We start from the raw sequence: 24,329 nt of genomic DNA on the forward strand, positions 1-24,329 counted from the left end.
TTTTTGTTCTTAGTCATTCTGACAGGTGGAGATGGAATCACAAAGTAGTTTTGATTTGTGACTCCCTGATGGCTAAGGATGTTGAACATTCCTTTAAGTGTATCTTAGTCATTAGGGATTCCTCTGTTGGTAATTATCTGTTTAGATCTGTACACCAATTTTAATTGAGTTAGTTTGTTGATGTCTAGTTTCCTGAGTTCTTTATATATTCTGGATATTAGTTCTCTGTTGAATGTGGTGTTGATGAAAAACTTTTCCCATTCTGTACGCTACTGTTTTGTCCTATTGATAGTGTCCTTTGAATTACAGAAGCTTTTCAGTTTCCTGGGGTTCTATTTATCCATTTTGTTCTTAGTGCTTGTGCTATCAGTGTTCTGTTCAGAAAGTTCTCTCTTGTGAAAATGTGTTCAAGACTTGTCCCCACTTCCTCATCTATTAGGTTGAGTGTATCTGGTTTTATGTTGAGGTCTTTGATCCCCTTTGGCTTGCGTTTTGTTCAGGGTGATAGACATGGGTCTTTGCATTCTTCTACATGCCAACATCCAGTTATACCAGTACCATTGATTGAAGATGCTCTCTTCTTTCTGTTGTATACTTTTGGCTTCTTTGTCAAAAATCAAGTGTCCATAGGTGTGCGGATTTATATCATGGTCTTTGACTTGAATGCATTGATCCACCTGTCTGTTTTTATGCCAATATCATGTGATTTTTATTACTATAATGCTGTAGTTGAACTTGAAATCAGGGATTGTGATACCTCTGGAAGTTCTTTTATATAGGATTGTTTTAGCTATCCAGTTTTTTCCATATAAAATTAAGTATTGTTCCTTCAAGGTCTGTAAAAATTGTATTGGGATTTTGAGGAGAATTTCATTGGATCTGTAGATTGCTTTTGTTAAGATGGTGATTTTGCTATGTTAATCCTACAAATCCATAAACATGAAAGATCTTTCCATCTTCTGATATATTCTCCGATTTCTTCCTTCAAAGACTTGAAATTCTTGTCATACATGTCTTTTACTTGCTTGGTTAGAGTTACACTAAGATATTTTATGTCATTTGTGGCTATTGTGAAGTGTGCTTTCCATGATTTCATCCCCCATCTATTGTTTACATATAGGGGAGCTACTGATTTTTTTTGGTTAATATCCAGCCACTTTGATGAAGGTCTTCATCTGCTGTAAACCTTTCCTGGTAGAATTTTTGGAGTCACTTTTGTATACTATCATATTATCTACAAATACCGAGATTTTTACTTCTTCCTCTTCAGTTTTTATCTGCTTGATCTTCTTTAGTTGTCTTATTGCTCCAGTTAGCACTGCATTTACTATATTAAGTAGATATGGAGAGAGTAGACAACACTGTCTTTATTCCTGATGTTTGTGGTATTGCTTTAAGTTTCTCTCCATTTAATTTGATGATAGCTATTGGCTCATCATAAGTTGTCTTTATTATTTTAGGTATGTCATTTTCCCTAATCTCTCCAAGATTTTTAATATGAAGAGGTGTATGATTTTTGTCAAGGACTTTTACAGCATCTAATGGAATAGCCATGTGTCTTTTTTCCTTTCAATATGTTTATATGGTGAATTGCATTGACAGATTTTCATATGTTGTACCATTTCTACATTTCTGGGACAAAGCATACTTGATCGTGGTGGATGATCTTTTTGATGGGTTCTTGGATTCAGTTTATAAGTATTTTATTGAATAATTTTGCATGTATGTTCATGAGCAGCAATGATCTGTTGAATCTTTATAACATGACTTTTGAAGTGTTTCTTCTACTTCTATTTTGTAGAACAATTTGAGGAATATTGGCATTAACTTTTCTTTGGAAGTCTGGTAGAATTCTGTGATTAAACCTCCTGGCCCTGGGCATTTATTATTTTTTTATTTTTTAGTTGGGAGACTTTTAATAACTGCTTTCATTTCTTTAAGGGTTGTAGGTCTATTTAAGTTGTTTATATAATCTTGATTTAACTTTTGTAAATAGTATCTATTGAGAAAAATATTCCATTTCCTTAAAATTTTTTTGTGGCCTATGAACTACTTGACACTTAGAACTGCTTTTATTGTGTCCCATAAGTCTTGGTATGTGTCATATTTATTTTCACTAAGTTATAGAAATTCTGTAATTGTTTTCTGTCTTGATCAGTAGTCACTAAGTAGAGAATTGTTCAGTTTCCACAAGTTTGTAGGGTTTCTGTTTTCTTCTCTTGTTGAAATCCAGCTTTAACTTGTCTTGGTATGATAGGATACCGGTATTTTTTTTAATTTCTTATATCTATTGAGACTTGCATTGTGACTGAGAATGTGAACAGTTTTGGAAAATATTCCATGAGGTGCTGGAAGGATGTATATTCTTTTCTGTTTAGGTGAAATGTTGTGTAGGTAACTTTTAGATTCATTTGGTTCAAGAAGTCTGTTAGCTCCATTATTTCTCTATTTAGTTTTTGTCTGGATGACCTGTCCACTGGTTAGAGTGGGGTATTGAAGTCTCCCACTATCAATGTGTAAGGGGTGATGTTTGATTTAAGCTATAGTAGTGTTTCCTTTACATACTTGGATACTCTTGTGTTTGGGGCACAAATGTTAATACTTGCAAGATCATCTTGGTGGATTTTTCCTTTGATGAATATGAAGTGTCCTTCCCTGTCTCTTTTCATTAATTTTGGTTTGAATTTAATTTGTTAGATATTAGAATAGCTATACCAGCTTGTTTCTTGGGTCCATTTGCTTGGAAAATCTTGATCTAAACCTTTACTTTGAAGAAATGTCTATTGTTGATGTTAAGATGTGTTTCTTGTATGTAGCAGACATATGAATCCTATTTTTGCATCTACTCTGTTATCATGTGTCTTTTTATTGGGGAATTGAGTCCATTGAAACTGAGACATATCAATGAGCAATGATTGTTAATTTCTATTATTTTGTTGTTGTTTGTGGTGTGTGTGTGTGTGTGTGTGTGTGTGTGTGTGTGTGTGCTTTCCTTCTTTTGGCTTTGTTGGTGTGAGATTATTATTTTCAGTGTTTTCATGGGTATAGTTAACCTCCTTGGTTTGAAGTTTTCCATCCAGTACTTTCCATAGAGTTAGATATTTGGACATATGTTTAAATTTGATTTTGTCATGGAATATCTTGTTTTCTCTATATTTAGTGATTGAAAGTTTTGCTGTGTATAGTATTCTGGACTGGTATCTGTGGTCTCTTGGAGTCTACAGCCCATCTGTCCAGAACCTTCTGACTTTTAGAGTCTCTGTTGAGATGTCAGGTGTTTTTAATAGGTTTGAGTTTGTATGTTAATTGACCTTTTTCTCTTGCAGGTTTTAATATTCTTTGTTTTATATGTTTATTTTGATTATTATATGGAAAGGGAACTGCCCTTTCTAATCCAATATATTTTCTATTCTGCAAGCTTCTTGTACCTCTTTTGGTATGTCCTTCTTCAGTTTAGGAACATTGTCTTCTATGATTTTGTTAAAGATATTTTCTAGACCCATGAGCTGGGATTCCTCTATTCCTATTTTTCTTTTTTTTTTTTTTTGGTTTTATGAGACAGGGTTTCTCTGTATTGTTTTGGAGGCTATCGGTCCAGCCTGGTCTTGAACTCACAGAGATCTGCCTGCCTCTGCCTCCTGAGTGCTGGGATTAAAGGCGTGCGCCACCACCACCCGGCTGTTTCTATTTTTCTTACGTTTGGTCTTTTCATGGTGTCCCAGATTTCTTGGATGTTTTATTAGGATTTTTAATTTAGGTTTAGCATTTTCTTTCAAGTATATATCTGTTTCTCCTGTCATATTTCCAGCACCTGATATTCTTCCTCCCGTCTCTCATTTGCTATTGGTGACGCTTGCATCTGTGCTTTCTGTTCACTTCCATAGATTTTCCACTTTCAGAATTCCCACAGTTTATGCTTTCTTTATTGATTATGTTTAATTTTTAGGTCTTTAACAGTTTTATTCATGTCCTTTACCTGTTTGCTTTTTATTATTTTTTATTTTGGGTTTCTTTGAGGGGTTTACTGATTATTTTGTTTGTCTTTTCCTCAATTTCTTTAAGGGATTTATTCATTTTCTCTTTAAGACCTCTATTATGTTTCTATTATGTTTATAAAGTTGGTTTTAAGGTCACTTTCTTGTGCTTTAGCTTTCTTGGCATATTCAGGGCTTGCTGTAGTAGTATAGCCAGGCATTGGTGGTAACATATAGTCCTGACTGCTGTTGATAGTTTTCTTGCAATGGTGTTTAGGCATCTAGGCTTGGGGAAATATAGGTCTAGGGGCAGATTTCATAATTATTCTTTGTTGGATAGGTATTTTGTTCCTTGGTTTCTGCTTCCTCTCTGGTATTCTGGCCAGAGTTGCCTGTAGTTGATTAGAGGGTCTCTACCTGAGTAGGGGACTGGACTTCTTATGGCTGGGGTGGCCTCTGGTCAAGCAGGGTGTTTCTGCTGTCTTGGATCATAGAGTTATGGCAGCTGGTGTGGCCTCTGGTTCATCTGGAGATCCTCCGCAGGAGTTGGGGGCCAGGGAGGGTTGGGATGATTAAGGGTAGGCTGGGCAGGCACTGAGTGGAGACAGTACTAAGGCATGTGGGCTACCTACATTTCTGGTGGCTGGTGTGGCCTCTGGTAAAACAGGAGGCCTCTGCTGGTACTGGGGGATGGTGGGAGATAATTGGGTATAGGATGGGCAGAAAGTGAGAGAAAGGGGGGTGGTTTTTGGCCACTGGTGGAGCAGAGAGTTTTGCACCAGAGTTGTGGGCTTGGGTATGGTAATGAACTGAGGGGGCATTGTTGGAGATAGGCTAGGTGGACACTGAAGGAATATTGGTGTTTTTTGGGCAGGACATTTGCCTGGGGTTCTGGCTGCTTGAAAAGCTTCTGGTAGTGCAGGGGATTTCTCTCAGAGGAGTTGTAGGTCTGAATATGGTGAGAAAGATCTGGAGAGATGGCTCAGCAGTTAAAAGCACTGACTGCTCTTCCAGACATCCAAAAAGGAGAGGCTACTGTGGCTAAGGGAAGGATGAGCAGGGACTGAGGGAGTGTTGGTGATCTGCAAACAGGGGGCTTACCTGGAGTTCTGGATGCCAGCATGGCCTCTAGTGGAGCAGAGGCATGGCTATATTTATTTTTCACTTAGCTTTTATAGCTAACCACTGAAACCTTTGTGTCCTACAAAGTGCTTAGAAAAAAATCCACTGGGTCAAAACATCTGAAATCCTTTCCTTTCATTGTGGGTATCTGCTTGTGTTTGTTTGTCAGTTTTTTTCTAAGCTCTTGTGGTAACCAGGTTAGACTTGGATCCTCCATTCTTCTGCTTTAGCTTCCTAAATGCTAAGATTACAGACACATGTCACCATGCTCAGCTTTTATTCATAATAAAGTAGCAGCTCTCAACAATAAAAGGAGGTCTTGGCAACCCAGCCTGTTGTCATCTTTCTGATTTTACTGCCTATTACTCTTCCCTTGCACACTTCATTCCAGCCTTGACCTTCCAAGAAATATACATACTCTATGTAGAAAAGTTCCATTGGCTTACATTGACATATTGTTTATCATGAGAGGGAGGGAGAGAGTGTGGAATATTAAAGTGAACCAAATTTCATATCACTGGGTAACCATTTATTGTTAGATACTATAAAGAAGCAAACGATTTTCTTGCCCTCAATTCTCCATTTCTAAAATTGGGGGGGTACTGTCAAGGGAAAAATTCTGATTGGGCTTGGCATGTAGACACTGGTAGTAATTATTACTGTCAATGGTCATGAATATATCAGTCACATATTATTGTGAAATAAATATCAGCACAATCTCAGGGGAAAAGACATTATCATACTTTTCTGGGCAGGCCTCTACAGATTGGCAAGGGAATCTTCTGTGGGCCTTGGGCAGCTTAGTTGTATAAGAAGGTGTTGACTGACCTCAACAGTTCTCCTCTGAGTTATGGATTCAACATGTCTGGTTCGGGCTGATGAACATAAGCCATATGAAGGAAGCTCTTGCCATTTCCAAGGCAGAGGACCAAAGCAGAAATGAGACATCTTAAGAACCTAGAATCAGAACTGTCACCACATCTCTTATGTACATAATCCATTATCCAAACAAAGTCTCGTGCATGGGCATTACTTCATTTTGAACACCAAGTACTAACATTAACAAAGGGGATCTCTTTTCTAGAGAAACACCTTAGCATGTCCTAACAAAGGCTGGAATTAGAAGCCACCAAGAACTGTTAGTGATGCAAGTAGCAACTTTCAGATATTGTCATAATCGCTGAGTTTTGGGCATTTGCCTGGTGGCATATTTTAATTATATTTTTCTGCTGGCAACATCTTTGTCCTAATAGGTTTACACTCCTCTTAGATCAACTGGAATTCATTTTCTTTTATCCTCATGGCTTATGTAAGCCATACTCCCATTGAGGATACTTTGTTTTCAATTGAGGTGTAGAGTATAATATAGTTAATTTGTCGTTGGCTTCCAAAATTTGAAGCAAACTTATGTCTTCATTTATTTTCTGTACTACATGGAATATTTTTATGTAGCTGCAGATAATGTTTGTTGTTATTGCCTGGTATGAAAAGTTACATTTAGAGGCTGTTTGTATCAGAGTAAAATAATTCATCCTCTAACCAAAAAATTAGCTAACCAGACCCTAAAATATTGCTCCATTAGTTCTGGAAAATAATGAATTTCATTATTGAAATACTGTCTTATATCTGTGTTCTTCAGTTTGCAATGATATATGTTTACAAACTTTTAAAGCAACAGGCTGGCTATGAACAAGAACCCTAGAAATAAATCAGTAAAATTGTCCATTTTGGTCTTGTTGTCTTACCGATAAGATCAATGTTCAGTATGTTGCTTCTTCGGTGACAATAAGTATTGATTGAAAGGCTTACTGTGTTCAAGCATCATGATAAGTATGGAACATGGATAATCCCACTTAATCCACCAAGTACCCTGTGTGGAAGATGCTCCACCTGAAATTATAAATAGAAAAAAGTTCAGAGAGGTTAAAAAGCTTAGTTTTCTAGGCAGTCAACATGTGGCAGGCCAAAGATTTAAATTCAGGTAGTCTGATTCCAAACCATGAGTGCATGTTATTGTATAGGCAGACATACTATGTATATATAAAGTTAAACCTGGTGGTACTAAATTTTATAAGTAATATTATGTATAGCATATTGGTGTTCTTTGTTTTTTTTTTCTGGTGCTGGAAACAAATTCAAACCCTGTGCATGTTAGACAAACACTTTACTATTGGGACTATACTACATATTGGTATTTTAAAAGAAAATACTATTAAATATATACTACTTCCACAATATGTTATCAGAACTATCATACAACATTGTACTCAATAAATACTTGGATAAAGCTTTTGCTTTCTCAGGTACCCCTGTACAGCATCTATGAAAACTCATTATTCAGGTATTCCAGTAGTTGAGCTTATTTTCCCCAATTATCCTTATTCTCCTAATGGTTTGTTAGTTCTGGAGTCTACATGTGCCGTCTTTATTAAGCACCAACAGTCAGAGCCTTTGTCCTTTCTTCTGGATGTGAAGGAGACACTGCCATCTCTTGGTATAAGTGGCTCTCAAACTTACAATTTCCAACCCCCTTTTTGGGATGATTTCTATCACTCCCACTCCTTCAGCAACCATTAGCTGCCTATAACTCTCCAAGAGGGGTGAGGCTTTAAGAGCCTCTCTCTCATCCATGATGGATTGTGGGTAGGCCCAATCTCATCATGTCATAGGCTTGTAGCTACTGCTGCTGTGAATTCATGGAGACAACAGCCATGCTCTGTCCAGAGGACACCATTTCATAACACCCCCCTCAATGTTGAATTCATAATTTCTTTCTACCCATCTTCTGCATGTTCTCTTGGAGGGAGTGGGATAGATTTATCACTTAGGATTGAGCATTCAACAGCTAATTAGTCTCCACACTTTGACCAGTCACAATGCTCTCCATTAATCATTGCCTACTTCAGACAAGTTTTCCTAACTTACAGGAGTGACAGTAACTACATTTAATTAAGAAGGGTGTCATTCTCTCTGGAATGAAGTTTTGGATATTTTTTCCTTGGGGTGTCATGTAATTGCTCAGATGGGAAATATATCTCTTAGGTAGTAGATGAAAATGTTTTTTAAGCCATTTGATTGGAAGGAATGGACATATGCTCATCTAGGTTATTTAGGTGGGGAATGAGGATGTATTGGGAATATTTACCAATATGGAACCAAGGTTGATGGGTGGTGACAGGTGACGTATCTAGAGGCTTCAGAAGCTTTTGGAGCTCCAAGACCATTGCTGCCCTGTGGAAGATGGGGCTTCAATTGCTCTCTGACCTTATAGAATCTGTGAGTGAGTGCTAGGTGTCCCTGGGGAATGGTGTCCAAACTACAGTAGCAGTGTGCACATCAAGAGAAAGAGGCAGATGAGATTGTATAGAAGTCAAGTCAGAACCCAGGCACCACGGAGTCACTGAAATAACAAACCCATAATGACTTGCTGCATTTCTGCTTTATGATTTACAACTCTTGTTAATTGTATGATTGATTTCTGCTGGTCAGACACCTTTTCATAGTAAATAATATATACTAATTAATATAACATCTGTGATTTTAAGAATGTATTGGGTAAAACATGTCCATATGGAATTTATAGATTTTGAGGTTGGCATAAAAGAGGACCATGTGCTTCTGGGTGGACTTTTCACCATAAAATTCTAGGATCACCAATTCCATAGTCTGTAATGTATGTCATAGCTGTGCCTCAGTCCCCTATTTTCTCCTTAGAAGATCATTGATACTCTTAGTTTTCTTTATTCAATATATAGGATATTCAGAGAAAATAAACACTTTGTCTTTGCCTTATAGTGACTGGAGCAGAGCCAAGGCAGTGACAGAGGGGTCTGTTGACAGAAGATGTTACCTCTTGGGGACCAGGTCTTATTCAGCCACTGGGCATGATGCATTGTGACAGACAAAATGATTCAAATGCCTTTCGTTATGGGAGGCTCATGAGTTGTGGATGAAGAATAATGGCAGTGGTGTATCAATCACATGTGTGTTTTATTTTTATCCTTTAGAGGAAAGATGGTGATGGTCTCACTGTTTCCCCAGACTGAAGAGGACTACAAGTATGATTTGTGTTAGTGGGGACACATGAATTCTGTGTGTCAGTGGAGATTTTATGTCTGTCTTGATGCCTGTGGAAAGGTAACTGACTGTGTGGAGCTCAGAGGAATAGTCCACTTGGGGCTGGTAATGGAACAGAGGCAAGGGGAGGGTATAGATGCCAATTCCTAAGACTCAGGGGAGGACAGGTCCCTCTTTCTGTCTCTTAGGTAGTAGCACAGAAACTGCTGTCACGAGAGAAGCTCTGTCTTTTCTGTGAGAACAGGGAGCAAATAATCTTTCTGTTTAGTATTCTCCTGAAATAGTTTTCTTCCCTCCCTAAATAAGCTTTCAGAGGTGGTCCTGATGTGCTCCCAGGTTCTTATTCAGCAGAGGAGACTGAGTAGGCACACTCAGATACACTTACACAGGGCTGTTCAGAGGGAAGGGTTTGACTAAGAGTATAGACTTTGGAGCCAGATGTTACTGGTTCAAATCTTGACAACATCAATTCCCAGCTGGAGGACTCTGGGTCCACCCATAACTTTCCTTCCCTGTTCTTGATGTTTGTATTAGTCAGGGTTTTCTCTCTCTCTCTGTCTCTCTCTGTCTCTCTCTCTCTCTGTCTCTCTCTCTCTCTCTCTGTCTCTCTCTGTCTGTCTTTCTGTCTGTCTGTCTGTCTCTCTCTCTCTCTCATATATGGAATTTATGGGAATGACATAAAGGCTGTAGTTCAACTAATCCAACAGTGGTTAAATGTGAATAGAAAGTCCAAGAATCTAGTAGTTACTCAGACCTAGAAGGCTGGGTGTCTCAGCTGGTCTTCTGTATATGATAGAATACTGAAGAAGTAGGCTCCAAAGCCAGTGAAGGAATGGATGTGCTGGTAAGATGAGGCCAAACAGGCAAAGAAGGAAAGCTTACTTCTTCCATTGTCCTTGTACAGACTTCTGGTAGATGGTGTGTCCCAGATTAAGGTGTGTCTTCCTGCCTCACGATCTGGATCATAGATATGTCCCCATTTCTGGATTGTAGCTCATTCCAGATATAGTCAAATCGACAACCAAGAGTAGCTATCACAAACCACCCCTTGTTTGCTTCATAAACAATTATATATCTTTACGTCATGATTAATTTCTAAATGAAAACAGCAACTGTGTCATAATGATAATTAAACCTAGTATACCAATCTCACATGCGATTGCAAACACATTATATATTTAGCCAGGTCATAATTATGCATAATGTGATATAACTAGCACTTGTACAACTGCAAACATTATAAATTTAGAATGTGTGGCAATGTACCTTGGGGGACATCCTTTTAGTGTCTCAAGCTGAAATATGATAATCATTGATATTGATATTTTCTTGATTGATGTTAGTGAAATTGAAAGAAAGCACAAATATCTGCATAAATGCATTCTTAACAAAATATAACAGAAGTGCTCATGTCAGTTATAGTCCTCATTTCTGCAACTGGTTATGTGGCCTCAGATGGTATTTGTTTATATCTTCCTCTACTACCCATTCTGTACTTCCTCTCCCCTCTGCTGGCATCTCAGCAGATCTTGGCTCTTTTCCTGGAGGAGTGACCCATAGCCTTCATTCCTGATGGGGCTTTGCCCTTTGTCATTCTGTCTGGATTATGCTGCTTTAGTTTCTCATTAACTTTAATTACATGGCATGGTAGAACCCAGAGATGTCCTGAAGAATCTACTACCATCTAGACATAATCCTTCTTACCTTCATTGTGGAGAGGTAATCCAATTTCCCCATGGTAATCTGGATCAATTACCCCTCCTAATTCTTATTCCTTTCTTAGTCTGTTGGTTTAAGGGCATTAGAAGTCCAAAGTGATCAGAGGGAGATCTGAGCTTCCAGTTCAATGGAATGTTTTCTGTGGATTCTGGCAGAAATACTAACTCCTGGAACCAGAACTTCTAGGCTAACAGAATTTAGGGTTGTGGAAATAGGAAGCAAAATCTTTCCTAGTAAATCACTAGGGGTGATCGTGAGTGGAACTTTTCCACCTCTTGATTCCTGGATCCATAGAACCTGGTTATAGGAGAAATAGGACCATATACTAGATGCTGATTCAAAGTATATACTGTCCCAGCCTTCCCCTCTGCCCCCCACCATGCTGCTGCCACCTAACTGGTACTGTAACTGTATCTTCAAAAGATCATTCCATCTTTCTATCTGGCAAGCTGCTTCAGGATAGTGGGCTAACATGACATGACAAGACCAGTGGATTCCATGATCATGGGCCCACTGTCACATTTCTCTGGCTATGAAGTGAGTTCCCTGGTCAGAAACAATACTGTCTGGAATACCATGTCAGAGAATAAGGCATTCTGTAAGTCCATGGATGGTAGTTTGGGTAGTAGGATTACATGCAAGAAAGGAAATCCATAACCAAAATAAGCATCTACTCCAATAAGGGCAAAATGTTGTCCTTTCCATGGAGAAAGTGATCCAATATAGTCAACCTGCCACCAGGTTGCTAGATGATCACCCCAGGGAATGGTGCCATATTTGGGGCTCAGTATTGGTCTCTCTTGTTGGCAGATCTGGCAATCAGCAACAGCTATAGCCAGGTCAGTTTTGATGAATGGAAGTTCATGTTGTTGAGCCCATGCATAACACCCATCTCTGCCACCATGACACTTTGTCAGGGGCCCATGGGGCAATGGCTGAGGACAGAGGATGATTGTCCACTGAATGGGGCACCCTATCTATTTGATTATGGAACTCCTCACCTGAAGTCACCTTTTGGTGAGAATTTACATGGGATACTAGAATCCTTACATCCTTTACCCATTTGGCGAGGTCTATCCACATACTTCTTCCCCAGATATCTTTTTCACCAATTTTCCAATCCATTGTCTACACCACATGAGTCAGCGAATAGTTCTACATCTGGCCATTTCTTCTTCCAAACAAACTGTGATACCATATATATTGCCCAAAGTTCTGCCCACTGTGAAGATATTCCTTCACCAGTACCTTTCAGGGTAGCTCCAGAAAGGAGTTATCATGCTGCAGCTATCCACTTCAGTTTCTACTAATGCCAAACAGCAGGCTGAGAATTGTCTTTCAAAGGGAAAATACCTGTCTGCAGATCATGGTAGAGCCTTACTCCAAAATATCGCAAAGATCTCTTCTGTGATTCACCTATAGGAACTGCCAAAGACTCCAAACAACACCCTATCTGCCACTGACACCTCAAGTACCATAGGGTCTGCCAGGTCACGCAGTCCAAGTGGCAGAACAGCCTGCACAGCAGCCTGGATGTGTTGAAAAATCCTTCTCCTCTTCCAGACTCCACGCAAGGATAGCAGCTTTGCGAGTCACTTGGTGTATGAGCTAGAGTAACACACCCAAGTGTGGGATATGCTGTCCCAAATAGGCCCAGGTATCCCGAAGAAGTAGGCTCCAGTGCCAGTGAAGGCTGTGCTGACAAGGTGAGGACAAGCTTGCAAAGAACAAGCCGTTCCTTCCTTCTTCCATTGTCTTTATATAGGCTTCCAGAAGAAGGTGTGGCCCACAGTGAAGGTTGATCATCCCACCTCAAAATCTGGATCAAAGACATGTTGTCTTCCTGCCTCAATATCTGGATCACAGGTGTGCCCTCCGTTTCTGGATTGTAGTTCATTCCAGATATAGTCAAGTTGACAACCAAGAATAGCCATTACAGTGTTTTTGCCAGAAAATCTGACATGCTTTAGCTTCATTTTCCTCAGAAACAGACATTGACGTAAGAATTCAAATATTTTTTTAAAAAGACAGTTATAGACAATGTGTGTTGGAAGTGAGGAATAAGTTCTTGGGAAGGAGAGATCCAATAAAGGATGTAGTCTCAAACTAGCTAGTCCTAGAAACTGGAAACAGGCTAGGTTTCAGATTTTGGGTATGCCTCAGTCTAGGGTCAGACTGAGGGACTCCTCACTGATTTTTCTTGGGGTTCTCCCTGAGTATGATCAGTGGTATAGTCTTTGGAGCATCTCACTTGCCCTATATTTGGTAACCTGTTCCAAGGACATTAAGAGAAAAGGGCTCTCTGCATAGCAATAAATTGAGAGGGCACTGGGCTAGCTTGCTTCAGCCTCTGCCATGCCATGCAATGGTACCTTACTGAGTGTTAGAGGACTATGGTGTTTATATCAATGAAAGGCATTCCATAATGGCTTACAGAAAGCTCTAGCTCTCTGCTGGAACCATTTGTATCATCATTAGAGAGTCCTCTGTATGAGAACCTGGGTAAGGAACTGACCTGGATTCAGGTCCTCTCTTTCTGTAACCACTGGAGGGAATAGCTTTGCAACTTCTAGGACAAGGTCTAAACAAGTGAGAGAGTTCCTTAAAAGGCCAATTTGTAATATTTTTGTGAATTAGATAGATAGTTCAATGGGCTGGCTACATGTTTGCTAGGCAAGCTCAAAGACATCAGTTTGGATGCCAATACACACAGAAATGCTAATAACAGAGATATGTGGATTCCCAGGGGTTGCTGTTAAGTTCAACAGCTATAACAATAAGCTCTAGGTTGAGACACACACACACACACACACACACAGAGAGAGAGAGAGAGAGAGAGAGAGAGAGAGAGAGAGAGAGAGAGAGAGAGAGAGAGAGAGAACCTGTCTTAGATACTAAGATGAAGAGGGGTAGAAAAAGACACCTGGTCAACATCTAGCCTCTACATACAGCACATCTATGCACACACATAAGCATATAATATACACACACTAAAATAGATAAGAATAGTAATTGTTTCTGTACAGTCCTTATAATATATTGCTTCTGTGCAATATGGCCTTGTAGCATGAAAGCAGCTATACACAGTGTATCTGCAAGTGAAAGTGATCTTGATTCAGTGAAAATTCATGAACTACCATTGATTGTCCATTATTTTTCTCAGGAGTCTATGTACCTTCCCCTACACCTGTATACATTAGCTAAAAGAGCTTTTATTTCTCAAGAGACAGTAGAGAGAGGTGTGAAATATGCTCTGTACAACCCTGCCTGGTTTTGAGCTTTTTCCTAAAGGGTTTTCTGTATTGAGTCTCTCTCTCTCTCTCTCTCTCTCTCTCTCTCTCTCTCTCTCTCTCTCTCTCTCTCTCTCTCTCTCTTTTGGCTTTTTGAGACAGGTTTTCTCTGCAACTTTGGTTTGGAGGCTGTCCTGGAACTAGCTCTTGTAGACCAGACTGGTCTCGAACTCAAAAAGATCTGCCTGCCCTTACCTTTGGAGTACTGGGATTAAAGGCATATGCCACCACCGCCCAGGCTCTGTGTTGAGTCTTTATGCAAAATGTATATTACCACACCATCATGTTTCTCACCTATAAAATGAGGGTGATGAATACAACTAATTCACCAGGTCATTACATAGATTGCTTAGGTTACTCTACATATTTGTCTTAAAATAATATCTGGCACATTTAGAATTGAATAAATGTTTATGTACACCTATTTAGATTTCCAGTCCTTTATCCTCTTTACTGAAAATCCACCAGAGTTATTTTGGAGAGAAAACTACAGGCTAATTTCCTATATTTTTTTCTTAAGACTCAGATCTGGTACAAATATTTGCTAAAATATTGAAATATTTTTAAGAATTGTAGGGTTCAAATAAAAGGGCTGTTTGATAATTCTAGAGGCTTTGCAGCTTGCTCTATCCAGGGAAGAGAGAGCCACTGGCATGCCATGTAGAGAAGCCAATAATGTTAACTCCTGTGGCAAGATTTATTTGGCTTAAACTGGCATTAGTGCCAGTGTGAGCCCTTAAATTAGATATGTCACTACTGAACTCTTAACCTCTAATATTTGACACAGTGTATGTCATAATATCACACATGATTTATAAATTATCATCAATTTTTCTGGCTCATAGGCTTTGAAAAGATGGATGGAAATATTTTGTCAAGATAAGTACATGCAGTCATGGAAGGTAATTTTTTTCTTTCTTTTTGAATGGCACTATCATTGAACAAAACTCTTGTCAGGTGCCTAGTTGATGAAAAATGTGTAATTTATTTTCTCCTAAATCAAATTTAAACACTGAAGAATTGTTTTGACAATGCGAATGATGTCCTTTGCATTCCGTATCTTTCTATCAATCTGGAACAATTGGAGCTGACAAAGGACAGCCCCCCAAACGCTGATCTTTGTTGTGATTTAAAGAAGCCTTTTCTCCATAAATTATAGAGGTGTCGGGCAGTGGGAAGTCTGCAAGGCTGTTATTCATAACTGTTTAACTCTCAATATTGTGACAGCATGGCTTTGAAGTGAAATAGCCCCCCCCCCATTCAAATGCTCTACCTTCTAAATTTCACCACACTGGAGCAATTACTAATAGCTCTTTCCCATCACCATGACTTCTTTCTCTTATTGCTAAATATGGAGATCTTTCAACTTGACAAATAAATTTGCAAGATAATTTTTAATTACACACAAAAAGGGCGGGTCTAGCTGGTGTCTAGGGAGGTCATAGGCCCCAGGGTAAAAAATCTACTCCTAATGCTTTGCTAAATGCACAGTGTCAAACTGCATTCGAAACCCGTTCCTTGGCAATTTAATACAAATATATAACGCATTTGAATTACATTTATTCCTATCCTTTTTATCTCCTTATTACTTATGTCAACCCTCTATCCTCCCTTTAAGTTTCTTTCCCATATCTTCGTGTTTGCTGGTTTTGTTTTGTGCCACACTGAATTTAATCAGGATAATATGTGTGGCCATTGGTTTGTAACTTTTCATTGGAGCTTGGTGGACTCATTGGTAGGTATACAACTCAAAAGACAATGCGTTCTCTTTCCCGGAATCTATCCATAGCCAATAGCTCAGCATGGAGGAGTAGGACCCTATGAGTTCCTCTCTCACCCATGGCTAATTTTCTTTAACAGTCTCAGTGCTGACAGCTTCAGGTCCTGTGAGTTCATGCTTGCAATGGATGTGCCATGCTTAGAGGATTGCAGTGCCCGGTTCTTCTCCAGCCTCTTCATGTTTCCTGCCCCCTCTAGCACTGCTCCCAGAAAAGATTCGTTTTGCAGAGGGCAGACTCACAAATGGTCAGACTGTGAACTTTGGGTGACTATGGGGTGATTAACCTTAAACAGGACATCCTTGTTGCCTGTTCTGAGGCTATGAAACATCATAAAAGAGGGGGCAGGAAGAAGATGAAAGCCAGAAGGTGGGGATAAGTGCTGTGGACACTGTCTTCTAGATGAAGCAGTCAATGTGCTCATGATGTTCTCACTGTAACTGTCTTCACCCGTGCCATACCTATACCAGATTGGGTCCTTACCATTTCATCATGCAATGGTAGGGACTTCTGAGGCCTAACCCTCATTTAGGGACTATAGGCTCTTAATGAATTCTGGGGAAGGGTTGTAATTTTCGTCAGTGGTATGTATAGCCATTTGTAAGCTGCTCACAGTCTAGCAAATTAGCTCCCAGCTCATGTTCATCCAAGCACCTATAATTATACTCAGGGACATACACTCACTATCCACCCACCACCAACACAGGACATCAGGGCACAAGACGGATGAAGAACGGTTTCACCAGGAGTGGGATAAGAGGGTAATGGGGTACAAAAGTGACAAAAATCCATATATATTTATGGAATTTTCAAAAAGTTATTGGAGTCTTAATGGTCTCGCTGTTGGCAGCCAGCTTTCACCTGGCCATCAACAGGTTTCCATAGCTACTGTGAGGAATCTAGTGTTCTTATAAGCTTTCCAACCCTCCTGCATCCCACATGGAAGCTCTGTGATGATTAAAGAAGGGCATCTCCTGAGAAGATGCACACTACAACCAAGACATAGGGTTTTGAATGGGAGTTCGAGCACAGTTCCCACTTACAAAGCATATTTCAAATTTGCACTCTACCCAGTTTTATCTCCTGGTTCCATGTCGTTTTGGTTTTTTTTGAGACAGGGTTTCTCTGTGTAGCTTTGGAGCCTGTGCTGGAACTCCCTCTGTAGAACACGCTGTCCTCAAACTCATAGTGATCTGCCTGCCTCTGCCTCCCAAGTGCTGGGATTAAAGGCGTGCGCCACCAACGCCCCACTCTGGTTCGACATCTTGTTTGGTCAACTCCATTCATCTTACCTGTCAATCTGATCCGCTATTCATCTATCATTGCAACAGTGTGTCTGTCACAATATTGAATCATATAGTTTTTCCTATCCAGTTTGCTTTTGCATCTTGGTCTACTGTTGATGGCTAATTTTGAAAAGATGAGTCATGACTCATACAGACATAATGAATGACCCTCAAAGATTTGATTCCACATCTAGTGGTATAATAATATTTTATAACTGGTTTCAATGAGAATTGGACTTACAAAGAATGCCACTCTCCATCAGGGATACTCACTTTTGCTTCATGGGCAGAAACCATTTGGCTTGATTTGGACAGGAGACATTTATGTCGCCAGCATTATCCACGATTTTTTTTCTCCTTGGAGATACAGAATGGTGAAAGAAAGCCAGAGTACGTGTATACCAATGGAATGGAATTAGAATCAGAGCAGTAGTTTTCAACCTGTGGGTCATGGCCCCTATGAGGCTGAATGGCCCTTTCACAGGTGTTATCTAAGGCCATCAGAAAACACAGATGTTTACATTATGATTCATAACAGTAGCAGAATTACAGTTATGAAGTAGTAACAAAAATAATTAAGGTTGGGGTTAACACAACACAAGGAACTGAATTAAAGGATTGCAGCATTAGAAAGGTTGAGAACTACTGCTCTGGAGGGTCTGTTATATGTTACCCAACACCCTGGTCTAGGTCTAGGCCACAGCCTTTGACATTGTTAGCACTAGAAGAGAGAGCCACTGCAGACAGGATGACAATGAAGGCAGATACTCTGTGGTATGGAAGAAGGTGGGCCTAATTGGACAAAGTCTTCAAGGAGGATCTTACTGTAAATTGTTTAAAATGTCACTCCCACTGTAGATGGGCTATTTATTTATTGCCAAGAAATCACCTATACTTAATTTACTCAGTAAATAAATATCAAAAAAATTTCCAAAATCTTTTTATTTAAAAGTATTCTGCATGTTAGGCAGTTCTGAAAAAGGGAGAACACTTTCTCCACACTCAACTGAACACTGAAGTTTTTGCTGGCCTTAATTTTCCTCACAAAAATTTTTGTCACATGGAAGTTTTTAGGGTGTCATAAACAAAACAGATAAGTAACTACATTTGGGGGACAGAACAAAAAAGCAGGAAGTTGGCAAGCTCCCCAGTGGATTTTGTGCTCAAGCACCCTTTCTCTGCAGTAAAATTTTGTGCAGTTCCTCTGCGTCCTTACATGTCTTCACCCGAATGAGCATGGTGACCTCGATGGCAGCACTCTTCTTATCAAGCGGTGGGTTGGGCACACAGATGATGAGGACATTGTTCCTCCCCTTTCGGGTGCAGGGCATGTTGGGAGGGACCAGAACGTTTAGGAGTATGTTGCCTAACTTCGTATCCTGCACCAAGAGCCGCGTCTTCTGATTGGCTGTGGCTTTTAACTGCAGTATGCCCCCACCTTTTTCTTTAAATTCATTGTCTTTCTTGTAAAATAGTCTACATTTTTTGGAGTAGAAAACGTCCTCCTCCTTCCCTTCAATGAGGACCGCCTTGGGCAGCTCATCCGTTTTGTCTTTGCTTTCATCACTGCCGCCATGTGCTGGACTTTCCAGAGCTTTTGCGGATGCTGGTTTCCTCGGGGTGGTGCCTTTACCCGTGAAGCTGGAGCTTCTGGTGGGCGATGACACTCCATTCATGGGACCAGAGCTTAAGGACCATGGGCTTTCAGTGTTCTTGACAAAGTTACACAAAGTCATTGTCGCTCCCTGCGGGGGGTCTGCTGTCTTGTCCACTACTAACTCTGTCTTTTCAGAGGCCACAGATGCTGGCTGCAGTTCGGTGGCGGCAACACCTAGGGAAGGAGGCTGTGTCCCAACCAAACCCCTGTGGAGCTCTCTTTCGGAAAGACAGCCATAGCTGCTGTGGAGCTGCTTTTCGATGGCTACTAAGTACTTCTCATACTGTTTAAAGACGGGCGTCAGGTCGCAGAACGGGTTTGCGTTCACGTGCTTCACTATCCAGTCCCGGACAGAGCAGTTCAGTCCAGTCAACTGCCTGTGGTAGACACTCGCAGCATAGGCTTGACTGAAAGAAAGGCCCAAGTAGGCAGCATGCTGACTGTGGCCATTAGTCTGGGGATCTGAGGTCTGTTCGTGGTCCAAAGAGGTGGGGCCATTTGCAGTGACAGAACCCAGGGCTGCCTTGGGCTCCGCGGCTGCCTTGGCTGTGTTCTTTCTGGTTGTTATTCCTTCCCGAGGCTTCTCTCCAGGGCCATTGCCAAATTCTCCTCCTCCGGAAGTCACAGCCAAGCCTTTATCCCCTTTGGAAGTCCCTCCACCATCTGACTGGAATCTGGTGTGTCTCCGCTTGGCTCTCTTTATGGTTCTATTCCTCAGGACATCCTGACTGGCCAGTGAGAATGTTCCCTCCTCTTCAGCGTCTTGATTCCAGTTCCTGCCTGTCACTTCCTTCTTGGCATTTTTTTTTGCCATAAATGTTGACTGCTGCTCGGGGTCCTCGCAGCTCTCCGTGGGTCCTGAGAGCTGTCTTTATCAGGAGCCTGGGGAGATTTGGCTTTCAGTGAATCTGGCTTCTCGAAAACATGTCCATAGCCCTCCTCTGTGTCCCTCACTGAGCGAAGGGCCTCCTGGGCCCGATACCACCTGGGGAACGGTGACCACACAGCGCGCTCCAGACTGGAATCTCTCGGGGCTATTTAAATTTTAACGGACTTTATTCAGGACCTTGGTCTGTATGCCTGTATTCAGTAAAATCTAAGATTTCTTTTTCCAATAGGAATGAAAACACCACATTTGCTTTTTAGACCACTTCACCTTCTTGTATTTCTCTTCCCCAATTTTGCTGTCCATTTTTAAGGGACATATATGTAGTGATCTTCTGCTTTTATCAAGGCAATAGGTTCCAGACCCTCAATGAATGCCTGCAACTGTAGATATCACCGAACTCAGTTTGTATATGCATGTATGTGTTTATGCATGCACACACACACACACACGCACACATACACACATATCATTTGAAATATTTTTGAATTAGGTTTAAGATACCACCAACAGTAATAAAATATGATGTACCTTTACAGAGTTATTTGAAACTCATCTGCTGCTTAGTTATAGAATTTTACATTCAATATTTTTAGAGCCCACTTACTTTCTTGTAACTGAAACCATAGAAGGTGAAACTGCAATTTAGAAAAGGCTACTGAGTCTTTCTCCTCTCAAGCCAACTGTGGCATGTGCCTTTGCTATATATTGTGTAACATTTTATTTCTTCATAATTTCTGTGCTGTAGCGTCTCCCAAATGCTCAGTGAAGTTTCCAGCAAATCAGGGTGATCTTAAATAATGAAATACGTTTATATTTTAAAAAGTATCAAAATAGTCATCAGAGACACCTGAACTTTTCTGGATTCCCTCTAACTTATTTGGTAGTGAAACCAACTTGATTATACCAGAGATTAGGAAACAATGCCTTGTGGTCTAGCATGTGGTTTCAAAAAAGTTTTATTGAAATGCATCTACATTCATTATACATAGCTGTTTTTACACAACAATAGACATAAATAGTTTCAATAGACATTGAGTTCTCTGTAAACCTAAACTATTTATCATTCATCATTTAACAGGTAGAACTTGCCACCCTGTGAGTTATAGTAGAGGTTAGAGTTAATGTTATTTGCTTTTTATTCATTCATTCAGCAAATATCTGATGCGGCTACTAAAGTCTAGACTATGTCCTAACATCTTCAAGTGAACTGCTAGTTACCTTAAATAATAAGATCCTCAAATCCTTAATTTGATACTAGTGTGTTCCTTTGCTGTTTCACTTTTGCTGACAACCAAGGATGCTCTGAAATCTTAGCTTTGAGATATTCATTTCCATGTCTTGGTTTGGGCCTTCCTGCAAGCACACCATCAGGCAAAGATTTGGGTTTAAGAACTTTCATTGGGTGGAAAACAAAACATCAAACACAATCTCAGGAATGGGAAGGATGGAAGGGAATTCAACTGTCTCACTGACAAGCTTCCTGTCATCCTTTGTGACAAGGTTAAGACCTCTATAGTTAAAGTCTCAGAAATGTGTAAAGTTCATTGTCAGAGATGCCCCACCTAAGTGGAGCCAGTGGGGATATTTGTTTCCCAACTTGAAAATGTCAGTTGAAAGCTACTCATGGGTTGAAGGGCAGAAGGTGGGAAAGCCCAGTTTCTATTATTCTCTATGTAGTTAGAACCTCCATAGCGATAAATTTTCCCTCACCATATGTGGCTCCCTTCCCCACCCAAAGGTACATGTCTTAAGACACATATGAGTTCCACAGAAATCTGTTCACCTGATTGTGAAATGCCACCATTGAGTAATTTGTACTTCATGATACAGAGTTGGCACTGTCCTTATGATGCCATGCTGGAATGACCTTGGTTATCAGACCATGGGGTAGACCTTGAAGACAGCAGTGTGGTCATCTTTCAAGGCCTTCATTTGAGTCAAAGTTCTGCTGAATTCTAATGCAGGAAGAGTAGCTATGTTTTTCTCTATCCGATCAGCTCTCCCTACTCCTCCCTCCTACCAGTTTCCAGTCTGATCTCTTATCTGCAGAAGCTGAGAGTCTCCTTTCATGTTGTCCTTCAAGTCTTCTGGCATTCTTTCTTGCCCTGAGTTGGTATTCATCGGACTTTATTCTGTCCTTTCCTTCTTTCTTCTCATGGTTACACTTGGAATCCCTCTGGAATTCCGCAATCATTCCAATGACTTCTCAGGAGGCAGAGAGATCACAAACACCACTGCACCATCCTCCAGCTATGCCCCATGCCAGGTCAGCTCAGGTAAGACTGCTGGCAATCCTGATAGCATAGCATTCGCAGGGTCTAACCCATAAGGGCAATTTTGTTTGAGTTGGCTAGTTTCAACCTTCTTAGGTTAATTACACCCCCAACACCTTGTCATGTGTATGTGGTGTGTTTATATGCATGTTTGCATGTGATAGGGAGTACTTGTTTGTGGAGGTCCAAAAAGTTGGCATCTTATATCTACCTGGCTTATTCTCTATGTTATTTACTGAGGCAGAGTCTTTCCTTGAACTTCCTGGAGATGATCTATTTTTACTAGTCTAGCTAGCCAGCTTGCTCTGGGGGGGGGGGTCCCCTGTTTCTGCTATCCAGTGCTGATATTACAGACAGCTGCCATGCCTGCCCAGCTTTAAGTGAGTTCTGGAGATCTGATCTCTAATCCTCAGGCTTGCAAGGTGAGTGTCCTACACACAGAGGCATCTCCTCACTTCCTTCAAGGGTCAATTCTAAAGATGCCTTTCCTGAGGCTGGTGAGATGGCGAGGCAGGTAAAGGTATTTGATGCCTAGCCTGACGAACCTGAGTTCAATACCATCAATACTGGGGATACCACATAGTGGAAAGAGAGATGCTCCTGAGTTGTCTTTTGGCTGCCACATATCCACACATGCATACTGTGCTCATACACACATGAAAGTGAGTGTAATTTTAATGTTTTTTTTAAAATAACCTTTTCTAAGACCACTTTGGTTTACAACTGAAGTGTTTAGTTCATTTTTACTTTCCAAAGACTTCCTCACACAAGTAAGCACAGTAAGCCTTAAATCCCCAAACAAAAACAAGACTAAAATCAAACCAAATGAAAGAAAAAAAAACTTCTCAGTTTCAGATAAATTTCAGCTGCTATTCTTTGTACAATCTTGGTATGTAATTTGATAGTTCACTTTCCTTGATCCCTCTATTTCCAAATGTCTTGATGCCATGTATATATGCTCAGGCAAAATTTAGCTAGAAAACACAGGAGGACATATTAGGTGAAACAACTATTCAGGAAGACATTAAGGTATCATAGTAAGCACAGTGCTTAAACCCACAGGAAACTGAGAACTAGGACAAAATACAAACTTCCTTAAATTCCCAATACAGAGTGAAGCTGCTGGGGAATTGGCAAATCAATTCCTGAGAGTCACTGGCTAAGAATTCTTCCCAGACAGCAATACATTGTGGGTATTTTAACTCATCTGACATTGGTCAGGGTGACTTGACTTGAGTCCTAGTATAAAAGGTAATATGTGGTCCAGGAAGCCCCAGCTGGAATTCTTCAGGAGTCATTGAAGATATGGAGATATGAAGGCATTGAACAGCATTTATAATCCATAAGCTCCTGTATGTACTCAGATCCACTTATAGCCTGTGTTAAACTGATTTATTCACATCAAAGGAGTTTCTCATTGCTTATAGTTTATAAGTTGCTTAACGATAAAGAGGTGTGAACCTGGTAATTATAGCTCAAGTGCATGGAAACCACTTTCTCTCCTTTAATAGTTGTCTTAGAATCCTGTTACCCCTGGCCAACAGTTCTCTTTCTTAAGTAAAGGCAGAGCTGACTTTTCTTGGGTCAGAGTCAATATGTCTTCTACACCCTGCAAAGGCTGCCTGGTATAGAAATCTGCACTCTGTAGATTGTTGTGTGACAGCTCTAAAGCTATCTGTGGTTCACAGCTTCACTATTTGTTTTATGGGCTAATTCCCATCACTTAAAGCAGAGCTCCCACAGCCACTAAAGCCAGTTTCCTGCATCAGTGCTGCAAAGAAATAACACTGGGTATCTTCCTTACCCTCCTATGACTGACAGCTTAATTTACTAAGTTAGTGAGAATATATCAAGTTCACAGTCCCATTTAATCATAAATATATGCTCATAAAATATGGGAGGATGGAAGAAACTTTAATATTAGCAAAAATTCTTTTATTTAATATTCATGCTATATAATTTATAAATATTTGTGTTATAAACAGGTATATAATTGAATATATAATATGATTAGCATGCATGCAATACATTTAATATTATGCATAATTGTACTAAGTGGTATCATATTCTTTGTTTTTTTAATTTTTTTATTATTTTATTTTCCAGTTTAAATTTAGATAAGAAACAAGGTTGCTTCACAAGTCAGTTCCAGGTCCCTCTCCCTTTCCCTCCCCTCCTCCCGTGCCCTCCCCCCAACTTCCCCCCCTCCGTTATCCCCTCATTCCCCCAGGGAGGGTGAGGCCCTCCATGGGGGGTCCATAGTC

The 24,329-nt window shown here is 40.2% G+C and overlaps 2 protein-coding genes across 6 annotated transcripts in view; one reads left to right on the forward strand and one right to left on the reverse strand.

The window, feature by feature from the left end:
* The window catches only part of Tafa1 (TAFA chemokine like family member 1), a 669,539-nt gene that overhangs the window by 182,215 nt on the left and 462,995 nt on the right, over positions 1-24,329 (forward strand). The gene's annotated exons all lie outside the window — the stretch shown is intronic.
* Positions 18,171-19,931, reverse strand: LOC121136565 (nuclear pore complex protein Nup50-like). Its single transcript, XM_040737127.1, has one exon. The coding sequence runs from the start codon at positions 19,715-19,717 to the stop codon at positions 18,410-18,412; it is 1,308 nt and encodes a 435-aa protein (XP_040593061.1). The 5' UTR covers positions 19,718-19,931; the 3' UTR covers positions 18,171-18,409.

Source organism: Mesocricetus auratus, unplaced genomic scaffold (genome assembly GCF_017639785.1).
Source record: "Mesocricetus auratus isolate SY011 unplaced genomic scaffold, BCM_Maur_2.0 Super-Scaffold_100676, whole genome shotgun sequence".
Taxonomy (NCBI): Eukaryota; Metazoa; Chordata; class Mammalia; order Rodentia; family Cricetidae; genus Mesocricetus; species Mesocricetus auratus.